Source organism: Sander lucioperca, chromosome 15 (assembly GCF_008315115.2).
Source record: "Sander lucioperca isolate FBNREF2018 chromosome 15, SLUC_FBN_1.2, whole genome shotgun sequence".
In the NCBI taxonomy this organism is placed as follows: Eukaryota; Metazoa; Chordata; class Actinopteri; order Perciformes; family Percidae; genus Sander; species Sander lucioperca.
Window position 1 is genome coordinate 8265822 of NC_050187.1, and position 12564 is coordinate 8278385.

At 39.8% G+C, this 12564-nt stretch overlaps 1 protein-coding gene and 1 long non-coding RNA gene across 3 annotated transcripts in view; both read left to right on the forward strand.

Annotated features, from left to right (window-relative positions):
• The first annotated feature begins 1492 nt into the window (after nucleotides 1-1492).
• The window catches only part of si:ch211-195b21.5, a 19430-nt gene continuing 8358 nt past the window's right edge, over nucleotides 1493-12564 (forward strand). For both annotated transcript variants that reach the window (XM_031296912.2, XM_031296913.2), the window contains exons 1-2: nucleotides 1493-1781; nucleotides 11760-11905. In XM_031296912.2, coding sequence (XP_031152772.1) covers nucleotides 1605-1781; nucleotides 11760-11905 — 323 coding nt within the window. In that variant the 5' untranslated portion in view covers nucleotides 1493-1604. The remainder of the gene's footprint in view (nucleotides 1782-11759; nucleotides 11906-12564) is intronic.
• On the forward strand, nucleotides 3201-5032 carry LOC116047887. The gene is made up of 2 exons (XR_004104503.2): nucleotides 3201-3415; nucleotides 3802-5032. It is a non-coding gene; the product is annotated as an uncharacterized LOC116047887 (long non-coding RNA).

Genomic DNA, 12564 nt, shown 5'->3' on the forward strand with positions numbered 1-12564 from the left:
CTTTTAAATTTTGACTACAAAAAAGAAATATGCGGAGGTAGAAAAGAAATCTATATCAACTGACATTAATTCACAAGGTATAAGTAAATGCATTTGTAGTATCAAGTCAAGACGAATTAGGGGGAGCAGCAATCAGTATAATTTAGCTTCAGGTTTAACCAAATTACATACTGGACTAGATTTTAGCAACAAAAAAAAAAATTGAAAAAAAAAAAATATATATATATATATATATATATATATTTCTTTTTACAACATATAGATAAAGTAATTGCTAGATGTCATCTATCTATAAAGTGCAGGAACGTCTGTCTGTGTGGGTGTTATGAGCTCGAACCGTTAGTCCGATGGATTTCAAACTTGACAGGTGTCTTGCTACGGGAACGAGTAAGTGCAGTGCCGTTGTTTGGATTAGAAATGTAAAAGAAGCACACATTGGCTTTTGCCGTTCTAGCCGCTGGCCACTCCCCCTCTTCTCACTGAGTGAGCAGTGAGCAGTGAGCAGCGGAGCTTTGGCAGCTAAAATGTGGCAGTGGTTAACTGTCTTTTCGGAGTTAAACTCCACTAGCTTGTCCTGCGGCTCGCCGGGCGACACACACACACACACACACACACACACACACACACACACACACACACACACACACACACACACACACACACACACACACACACACACACACACACACACACACACACACGTCCACAGCGCAGCAGGCAGAGGCGGGGGAGAGATGCTTCTCTTCGGGAGACTTGTTTAAATTATGACAAATATGCTATATACATTAGATTTAGTATTTAGTTCATACTTTTTTGGTGTATTTGTTTTCTGATTTTAAAGACCGTTGCCGTGCTTGCATCACTCCCTTACCCCTCCTACCACTTCGCCATTGCGAATGCAATTTGAAAAAACGGTTTTGGGGGAGAGTTAGTAGATCTGTTTAGAAGTGCACTACGTTCCTGTAACTAGCCTACTTGGTCGGAAAGCGGCTAATGTCTGCCTCTGATGTAGACGTAGCCTACACTGTAAGTCAGTAGTAGGCTATACAGGGGAGTTGCATATTAAGTGGTTTGGGGTCCTTCTGTAAGTATAATTTTGGGGTACAATTTGGTTTTGAAGAATTCTACAAGCAGCAATACCACAGGCCAAGCAATCGGCCCGTTCCATACAGGCACATTTTCAACGGGCACTGCACTAGTTGAATAAATGCAGGAGAAAACGTGGAGCTTTTATTTTGAATGAGTGGGCTTTTGCTTGTACGAATATTCTTGTCTAAGGATATTTAAAGTAATATTTTATGTCGGACATTCTATACAAATAATTAGCTCCAGAATATGAATTAATGTAATCATGCTTTAAACTACTGACCAAACGTAGACATTTATTCTGAATGAATGACTCCGGATGTTATCTTCCTGTGTTACTATATTTCCGGTGGCAGCCACAGGCGTTTCTTTGGCGCTGCCGTGGACCTAACTGTTCTCTTATATATTTTCTATTCCTATTCCTTATACACCCATGACCCTGATAGGCAGCCGTGTGAAAAATATAGCACGTTTTCCCTTTCACTCTGTGATACGGGAGTTAGCGTTCCCTCTTGAACATGTACCCCCCAGGTAAAACAGCACACGGACCGCCGCCATTCGGACATCCACTACCCCATGGCCCTCCTTTCAGACTCCGAGGGCCCTGTAGTGGTCCTCCCCCTGGACACTTGCCACCTGCACCACCGGATAGCCATTTTTTCCACAACAGGCCACCAAGAGGGGATTTCATCAGCGTACGTACCCAACAGGCTAATAACGTCAGCTCAGCTGGCTAAGTTAGCTAAATAGCTAGCGTTACATGATTCAGACAAGGGGTTGCTAACAGAGCGTTATGCTAGCCAGGAGAGGTATGGTGCATTCGCGTGCTCCTCGGATGTTCCCATATCCCGAGCTGGGAAGTCGTTCTTTCGAATTTGTGTGTTCAGGAGCGTCGTAATGTGGAAACAACATGGACGCTACAAAGACGACGTGTTGTGATTTATTGCTCGATGCGTTTCAACAACTGTTGATAGCAGTTTCCTGTATTTATTTTCAGTTTGTATTGCCAATCATATTTCCACAGCGAAGAAGGTCTGGCCCTTCCACACAACATTCCTGGATAGGAGAAAAACGCTTTGGTTTATTGACATTTCTTTAAACCAGGGGTCTTAAACGGTTTTTAGGCCAAGGACCCCTTCACTGAAAGAGAGACGGAGCAGGGACCCCCTACTACATATATAGTACAAAATTGAGTTGCCTATTAAACTGGACCTACAATAACGTGTAGGGCGGCCTAAAGCCTTTACACATATATTTTTATGGTGCATACAATACTAATATAAGCTTTTAAAATAAAACATGTTGGTATATTCATATTTTTATACATCCTGTTTTAATGTTAAAATGTGGCACAGTAAATCCTTAAGCTTAACTGTATCTGTGGATGGCTACCTTATCTATAGGCCACATACAAAATTATCTTTACTAATAATATGTCAGATTCATGTGTATGTATATTTTCAGACATATTTTATAGTTTACTTTTTAATTTGGCGGCCCCCCTGCAGCTACTCTGAGGACCCCCTGTTGAAGATCTCTGCTTTAAACCACTCAATCGTATTGGGCGGCGCTAAGTGCCTGATGCAGCAACGGTGTCACTGCAAGATGGAAATTGTTCTGGTGGAACATAAAAAAGTTGTTTTTGTCTTGCAAGAGAAAACTCAGATTCGATAGTCAAGCTAGCTGCTCCTCAGATCTATGCAGGGTAAATGGAAGTGGAACGTCGAGGATACAGACTCTATATCCTCAACGTTCCACTTCCGGAATTGCTCTGGTGGCGCAGGAAATTCCGCCGGATGCATGTCTTTTGGCCGATGTCCGTCTTTTTCCACTTTCTTTGTGTTGGAATTTTAAACTCCGGTGGATTTATGAGGACTATGGTTGACTGCTCCTCAGATCTCTGCATGGTAAATTGAGACAGCTAGCTAGACTATCTGTCCAATCTGAGTTTTCTCTCGCACAACTAAAACAACTTTGAACGTACGCGTTCCACCAAAACAAGTTCTTTCCCGAGGCTATTTTGAAAGGGCTCTGAGCGGAGCTTAGCGCTGCCAATTATGATTGGTTTAAAGAAATGCCAATAAACCAGAGCACGTTTTTCTCCCATTCCGGAATGTTATGTGGACTAGCCAGAACCTCCTCCGCAGCGCATGGAAGATGGTCTGGCAAAGCGAGACTAATCAAAGATTGACTATTAAGCGCAAGAGGCGTAACTAAGTTTAGTTTTCGTTTTCCAGCAGGGAACTTTTGGTTTTTTGGTTGGGGTTTAGCTAGGATTCTAAATAGAACTGTTTTGGTGTTGAGAGAGATTTGCTGCAGTAAGTTAAATGTATTAACCTTAAGACATATTTTAGTTACTTTCTTTACTTAGTTATTTTTGTAAACAAAAAAACGGTGTGCAGCTCTATTATATCTGAGCAACTACAAGTATTGGATCGGGACTCGGTATCAGCAAATATTCAGTATTTAAAAGATTGGGATCGGGTGTCAAAAAAGCTGATCGGGGCATCCCTAAACTCAACCTTGTATAATAAGATTAGCCAAGGTTTTCCAATAGTGCATACAATGTCTAGCTAGGTAAATATAGTATCAGCTTTTAATTGGAATATCCAATGTGAGAAGTTATTGCTGAAATTAGGGCTATGACAATAACCGCATCACTGCATTTAAAATTTTTTTTTTTACTTTTTGCTTGCGTAAGTTGCAGAAGAACAGATGTTGTGTGATATGAAATATGATGAAAGCAATAACATTGTGTAGTTATCCTCATCGACTGTCTTCTATCCTATATTCAAGAGATTATGCAGAAAAAAACTTAATTGCTTGTCACTTCAGCTTTGCAAAAGAGGATGGAAAGTCTAAAGTTACAGAAGTTAAAAGGCTAAATGGGGGATTTCTTTATAAATTCAGATTATTATCAATTATTTCTACAGGTAATGTTTAATATAATACACGGTAGGGAAGGCAAAGACATTTCTCTGTTCTCAGCTGACACATTAATGTTAACGTTGCAGTGTTTACCATTGAACATTAGTCTAGCAGCTAGCGGAGTTTCCTTCCTAGTTTATAGCTTAATCCTGACAAAACCACACGGTTAATTTTCAGCCTGCATTCACGTTTTGTAGCCTAAAACAGCGGCTTAAATTGGTACAGAGAGCAACAAGTTAGCGGACTGCCAAGTGGCCCTTTCTGATCTCTGCTCACTATTTTATTGACAATAGAGCTTTCTGAACTGTCTTTGGAATTGATCAACGGAGAGGAGAGAAAGCAGCGCAACTGTAAATGAAAGCAATACACAGTAAAGACTCTCACATTGAGCCGAAATGTTAACACTGTTGTGCACAGGGCTTAGTATTAGGCTTAGTATTCCGGCACCGTGCCGGATCTCCGGCGTACGGCCGTGAAAAAAAAAAAAAAATAAATTGGTAACTTGCATGCGGTTTATTTTCGAGTCAATTGATTTCACCTACCAATCATATGAGAGGAACGCAGCTCTAACTAACGCCGGGCCTGGTGCCAGATTTCTGGCGTATGACTATTTTAGAAAAATAAATTTAAAAAGTCCAAATGGGATCTGTTTTTGATGCGCTGGATTTAACCAATCATCGAACTTCCACCTACCAATGAAACGAGTTCTAGCCAATCAGATGCAAAGTAGGGCGGTTCTTTGCCGAAATGCAAGAGTGCGGTGTGGTCTCCGTGGTAATGCGGCTAAAAAAAATGGAGGCGAAGTTTATCAAACTTGGGAGCATGTAGATACAGCTTTAGTTGAGAAAGGAGGTAAAAACAAATGGCGCTGGGCATGGATAGAGGACAAGAGGGAAAGGGTGGAGACGGGAAGCCGTTTTAGCACTTGGTGCCTCAAATTGAGGGAGCCGGGTGCTTCTGCAGCGCATGTTCAAGGAAGATACTGTACGGCATCAGCGGTAAGAAAGCGCTTGCTAGTCATTAGATGCTAGTCACAAAGCTTCGGTCATACGAGTACGTTACCAGCAACGACCACTACCGCTGCGACTGCGCCTTCACTGACTGACCATGTTTGTGATACAACAATACGTGTGTGCACGTTCATAGCGGAACACGATTTGTCATTAACGATGGCCACTGTGTAAAAGCTATCTGAAGCCCAAACTGCCTTGACAAGGCTGTCTGTTTGGAATTAGCATGGCAGTTAGTTACGGCCTTGTCCCAGAGTTTATACGTCTAGCTATATGAAGAGCTATACAATGCAACGTTTTTAATAAATGTACATGAAGCTGCTAATATCAACATGGACAAAATCATGAATGTACTAATTTGCTTTTTTGATGATGACGACCTGGCCAAAGTAACAACACCTAGAAAGTTTTGTTTTCACAATGATTCATTGTAGGATTATATTATTGCAATATGTAAATTTACATTGACTCTTAATGTAACATATGGTTTGAAGAAGTAAAAATTGATCCAAAACTTTTTACTTCTTAAAGGAGTGCATATTGAAATATTACACTGCGGTAAGAAAAAAACTCTACCGTCACAGCCTTAGCTGAAATATGGTTCTTTCTTTGTCCTTTTGGCCGCTCCAAGCCCCTGTACAGTAACACCACAAATAGACCAGCATCAAAATCCAAGAAGCGGCTGGCTTGACCAGGTTTTTGCAAACAATGGCTCACTTGACTGTAGCTTGTGGTAGGCGAGCGACACCCGCCATGTAACTGCCGAGCCTCTTTAGTTAGCCAAGTGATCCAGTTGTCAGTCAGCTTGCACATCCCATACACAGTGGCACTCTCAGCAGTTGAGAGGCTTGACAGCTACGTTACAGGTACTGCGCTATGCCACTGTCATGGATCGCACTAGCTATCTCTCAGCTAGCACTCCCCATTCTTCAGATAGATCTGTTTGACAAAATGTATTTTTCGGTCAATGCAACTGATTCAGTAAGAGCAGATCACAATTCTCCAGGTTGGTGCTTAGGTAACGTTATCATTATCTATTCAATATATCTACACAGCTGTTATTGTAGCTAGCTAATGTCCCTTACCCGGATTTTCCACTGGGTGCGTCTGTGCTGCAGTTTTGTTGTGTCCTCCGCCACACGTCATACCACATCGGGAGCATCGCAAAAGCGGAGCGTCTTGCCTGCCCAACGCGCAGATTTGCCGGAACGTTACTTGTTACGTTACTTGTGCACCTGTCCTGCTTGACGTTACTCCTTGTGTGACTGATAAGCACATACAGTACACACAAGCAGTGAGTAACAGTTTTCATGATGTAGGCTCCATGCAAGGCACCTTACATCAATAGGACGAGAAGCAACTCACTATAAAAAAATATCAGAAAGTAGTCTGCTGGAAAATGTTTTAATATCTGGTAGACAGCCGGTGCATATGGAAAACTCTGAGTAGCTGAAAGTGGCAAGATATAAGTAACAAAATACTTACAAGGCATGTGACTACAAATAGTGCTGTTTGCAGCCACAACTGAATTTTGGTCCACATAGCTATTTCTTATGCATGCAACTCTATCTAAGCATCCTGGCTATTGTCTACACACTTTTCCAATTTTCCTGACAGCCATACTGCAGAAGTCATTTCAGTTGCCTGACGACAAACAGTGCGGTCAAATTTGCAGCAGTCACATCCATTGGCTACAGTGGACCTGGCAGTATAATGTCCCTGCTTTACATCAAAATGGGTAAGTCAATAGAACAATTTTTTTATTTCCTTTTTAAAGAAAAATAGAGTAGGTTGTTGCTTTTTCTATGCCACCTATTACATATTTTTAAACATGTATGCAACCTAAGACTTTTCTAATTTTAAATAAAGGTGATTATAATGTTTTTTGCTAAGACTATTGTAAAATTAAGTTTATGCTTCTATATTGTGTGATTTACTGTATGTAGTAGAAATGATATTGTGATGCATATTTTTAATTATCTTATTTGTGTTCAATCATTTTTAATAGGCAATGTCCTTTTGCATTGCTTCCCATATTTTGCAGTAAAAATATTAAGGAATCAAGGATTGGCAGAGCCATTGGACCTGCGTGAAAGGTTTCTCCAGCATTCATTTATACAGTAGCTGTAAAAAGAGGAAGAAAGCTTGCAGATCCACCGAAGAAAGTACACTACTGATTTACTATAATTTCAAATGTACCTTATTTGTATGCCACTTTGGACAAAAGCATGTGTCAAATGGTTTACCTTTGATGTTTTTTTTGGTTTTTTTTTTTTTGACCACACAGCTTTGTGCATAATCAATCACACTTAAAGTGCCCATATTATGAAAAAATCACTTTTTCTGGGATTTGGGGTGTTATTTTGTGTCTCTGGTGCTTCCACACGCATACAAACTTTGAAAAAAAAACATCCATGCTGTTTTGAGTGAGATACGGGTTTCTGAATGTGTCCTGCCTTCAGTCTCCGGGTGAACTGTTCAAAATCTGCACAGCTTTCTATGTAACTAGCTGAGACAAAGGGCCTAGGGGGCTAACCGTTAGCATGCTAGCTCATTCTCAATGGCAAAACACTGCTACAACACACACAAATTCACCCTAATCTACAAAATAAATTGTATAGAACTACTTGCATGTCCCTGTTCTGCAGGTATTCCACACAAAGTTGGAAGTGCTCCCTCATTTAGAAGAAGACTCCCGGCAAATCCTGCCTTGTACAGGCCGAAGTTGCAGAAACAGCTAGCTAGCTCATGTAATCCTTACCTAGCTACTGCGCATGTGCGACTGACAACAAAGATGCTACAGAAGTTGCGAGGTCTCACTCTGTAGCTAAAACAGAGACCTGACACAGGGTGAAAAGAGGAGCTGCAGTACAACAAAAATAAATTTGAAAATTAAACCATGTAAACCTATTCTGATACAATCTCAAATTACAATTATGAACCTGAAAATGAGCATAATATGGCCACTTCAATGTTTATTCTTAAGTACAAATTGATCATTTTCAAACTTTGCCTGGAAATGATTGCATGCACGTATTACAAGTTCTCCTTTTTGTACAGTGTTGATAAATGAGGGCCTTGGACAATATGTCACTATGTGACTAGCCAGTTCTTGCCTTGTTTAACACTGATGTTATTGCAGCAAAAGAGAGGGACACCGACCTTTCCAAGGACAAAAAACCCCATCTCAATAGCAAATGCAGAGAGGAAAAGGTGGATGACTAGCTGAGTCTTCTGTTTTATGTTGTTCTCCTTTCAAGCTACATGTGGAAGGTCCGGAACTGACAATGAAGACCAAAATGGCTTGTGGAAGTCAGAAAAGCAGAGATGAGAAAGGATCCTCATGGCTTTCAAAGCATCATTCAAAACTAACTTTGTTTAAGACATGGAGAAATCCATTTGATTTGTGGCATTTGTGGTTGTTTGCCTTTGTGGGGAAAACATGAAAGGTTCTGTACTTGACATTTAGAACATTAATATAGCAGTTAACAACTTGTTGTTATGTAAAGATATAGTGGAGCATTGTATGTGTGGCAATCCCAGCTTCTATTATTGCGTTTTATTTACCTCGGAACTTGGAAGCCAAAGCTGGGAATGCCGTCACACACAAGTTGGATTTTCATTGTTTTCATTAGCTCTAGCCAGATTAGCCATTGTTAGCAATGCCAGCTTATAACATTATGCTGTTTTTTGTGCGCATACAAACAGCGTAACATGTCCACAGATAGAAGATGAACAGCACTGTGTGTACGACTGATTTAGTGAGACACAAATAAGACAGAAGTGCTTATAACTATGTTACTACAGCTTTCTCACGTGTTGATGCACGGAGCAGCCATGTTTGATTTTTTTTAGCTTGGGGTACTTGTGTCATTTCTGCCGTTTCTGTTATATTTAGCCATGCTAAGGCCTGGCCACACAAAAAACCTAAGTTGAACTTGATGTTTAAAAAAAATCCGCTATTTTAAATGTGACTGGGTCCTGTTAACTATAAGATTCATATTGGATTCATTGTTCATTTTTTTTAACAGTGCTTTGAAAGTTTCTGTATTAGGTTTGCTTGTCAATGAAATATCATTGATCTATCAATACATTTTGTTGGCTAAAAAGGCACAATTAAGACTTGCTACAGTAAATCGTTTTTAAAACCATTATCTACAAACTAAAGTAGATCTTATCAGGGTATACAATGTTGATCAAAGGGTTTCCCTTTTGCACATCATTGTCATTAATTTAATGTACTGTGTATTAACCTATGATAATGTCTTCATGTTGCTATAAGTTGTCTAAGGGAATTCAACAGTGGTGGTACTAAATATATCAGTTATAAGAAAACCTGTTTGCTGTCTTTCTTTAAGCTGGTCCATTTTGTTTTTTCTCTTCCCTGGTCTCAGCAACATGCTACACATTGTACTACTACTACCATTCTCTAACAAGCACATCCATAAGCTGGATTTATGCGTTAAGGGGATATGGCTAGCTACGGCGTAGCTGATGTGCACCTCCTCCACACTTAACTTTCATTTGAAGGAATGTTACAATTATATGCCAATGTAAATGCCAATTGCTTCAGTAATTGTATTGCGTCTAAAGGCTGCTTCAAAGCAGCAGGGATAAGGAGTTGGTCTCCCGTTTTCTTTTTCCTTGTCCCAGTGCAAGATATATCGACTCAATATCAAAAGTGTCGCAATAAGTATGCACTATTTTGTTTATATTGTGGAGTGCTGCGTCCCGTCCGTTGGTTGTGTGGCTTAATGTTTAATTTAGAGTCTGGTTCTGTTTCATTGGCCAGTTACCGTGCCACTTGCACATGTTAGTGCACGTCAGCGCACGGGTTCACTACGTGACAAGCCCTATGGAGCGTACCACGTGTGTGCATATTTCAACAGAGTGATAATGTAAGTGAAGAAATTGATAGAGGCAACAAAACGGAACGAATCAGAGAAGTGAAAGAAAAGTTGTTCTGTTCTCTTTATTTATTTTATACTGTACAACCACTAAAACATGTCCTGTTCTGTAGACATGGTCGTTATTTATTTATTCATGTTGGACCAGTCCAATATGACGGTCAGTTGAAATAAACCTTGTGTTGTAAGAAAACTTGTTCAATTTGTTAAGAATCTATTTTGATGCGTTTTCCCCTAACCTTTGTAATTTTACATATGTTCAAAAATATCGAAATTAATATCGATATTGAAATATTCATAATTGATATCGCAATATCACATTTTGTCAGTATATTACACAATTTGCGAGTGCTAGATGCTTGACTTTTTCGACATCTTGCGTGCTGATAGTTGCAGCCGAGTTGCTAACCCTTACATGGTAAAACTTCCAGTTACGTTGCTTTTTCCGTCTGTCTATAATTTAAGGGTTCCGCACCTAAGCCTACACACATGCACCCCCACCCTTAACGAAGCATTCGAATACTGATTTGGACGTTGATTACCATGGCAACGACATTCATGTCATCCCCAGCATAGACCCACATGTCCTGATTGTTCCCTACTTTACACAGTAACTTGATTGTTGCTGATAGATACGAAATGCCTATTTCATTTCAGGTACGCCAGTGTTATTTATTTCAGTTGATTCAGCTTTTCAGTCTGTTGACCAGCTGAACAGTAGAATGTGATATGACTCCTTGGGAGGTTTATAATCGTACTTTACGCTGTGTTGTAACAACAGATCATTTAAACAGTTGCTCAAGTTGCCAAGCATTCAGTGTACACTTACTACTCAAAAATATTGAACATGTACAAACCATAATTCCAATGAAGTTGGGACGTTGTGTAAAACGTAAATAAAAACAGATTACAATGATTTGCAAATCCTTTTCAACCTATATTCAGTTGAATACACTAGAAAGACAATATATTTAATGTTCAAACTGATACACTTAATTGTTTTTTATTATTTATTCACTCATTTTGAATTTGATGCCTGCAACATGTTCCAAAAAAGCTGGGACAGGGGCAACAGACTGGGAAAGTTGAGGAATGCTAAAAAAAACACCTGTTTGGAACATTCCACAGGTGAACAGGTTAATTGGTCATGATTGAGTATAAAAGAAGCATCCCCAAAAAGCTCAGTGGTTCACAAGCAACGACGTGAGCAAATAGTCCAACAGTTTAATAATGTTTCTCAACGTACAATTGCAAGGAATTTAGGGATTTCATCATCTACAGTCCATAATATCATCAAAGATTCAGAGAATCTGGAGAAATCTCTGCACATAAGTGTCAAGCCCGAAAACCAACATTGAATGCCTGTGGCCCTCAATCCCTCAGGCGGCACTGCATTAAAAAACGATATCATTATGTAAAGGATATTACAACGTGGGCTCAGGAACCGGATAACCATTGTCGGTTACTTAACATAGTTCGCCGCTACATCTACAAGTGCAAGTTAAAACTACCATGCAAAGCGAATTTGTTGCAGGCATCAAATTCAAAATGATTGAATATTTGCAAAAAAAAAGTTTATCAGTTTGAACAATATCTTGTCTTGTAGTATATTCAATTGAATATGGATCGAAAAGGATTTGCAAATCATTGTATTCTGATTTTATTTACGTTTTACACAACGTCCCAACTTCATTGGAAGTGGGGTTTGTATAACTGTCCCCTTTGATTTACAAGTTATTTATAATTTGTAAATTAAATCAAAGTATCTATTATGCTATTGCAATTCTGTGTTGTACAGCACTATAACATGAATTCTGAATACTCTCAGCCCCACTGTAGCAGCTTCTCCATAGACCGTAGTACAGTGATTGGTTTGGGAGGCAGCCAGCAGATCGTCCCTCCCGCACAACCACCTCACATTCAGATCCCACAGTGGAATCCCACTCCTGTGCAACATCATTCTCTGGACAGTAGGTATGTGTGTATGTGTTGAAGCTGCAGTAGATAACTTTAAAAAAATAACTTGTCATTTTTGCTGAAACTATCACTATAGCCTAACAATAGTACATGAGACTGATTTGTCGTAATGGTTTGCCTCCCCCTAGTGGTCATGATGGCATCTGCAAGTTTCCACCACATCCATAGGAAAACAACCAATCAGAGAAGAGGAGCCGTTAATGCAGTGTCAATGGCTGCACGTCAACTGCGATAAAACCCTGATCAAAAATAAATCAAGATTATGTTACTGCATTGCCTAATTCTTGCCTCAAATGTTTCCAGAAACACATTTTAGTGTATTGTTTAGCTTTAAAATGACAACATTTGTGACCCGGCTGCCATGTTGAAAACAGTGGAGCAAAACCAAGCACTGCAATCAGACACAAAAAAATCTTGATTCGTATTTGATCAGGGCTGCCTAGTTTTTTTCAGCGCAGTTTGACGGTTTGATCAGAGTTCGTGAGCAGTTAACACTGCTGAGACTCCTCGGCTCTGATTGGTTGTTTTCCATTCATGCCATTAGGAGCACCAGGAGGAGGCAGACAAACGTGAATTTTATTTTTTTTTACAGATTATCTGTCATGTACCACTGTAAGGATATAGTGACAGTTTGAGCAAATATGACAGTTATTTTG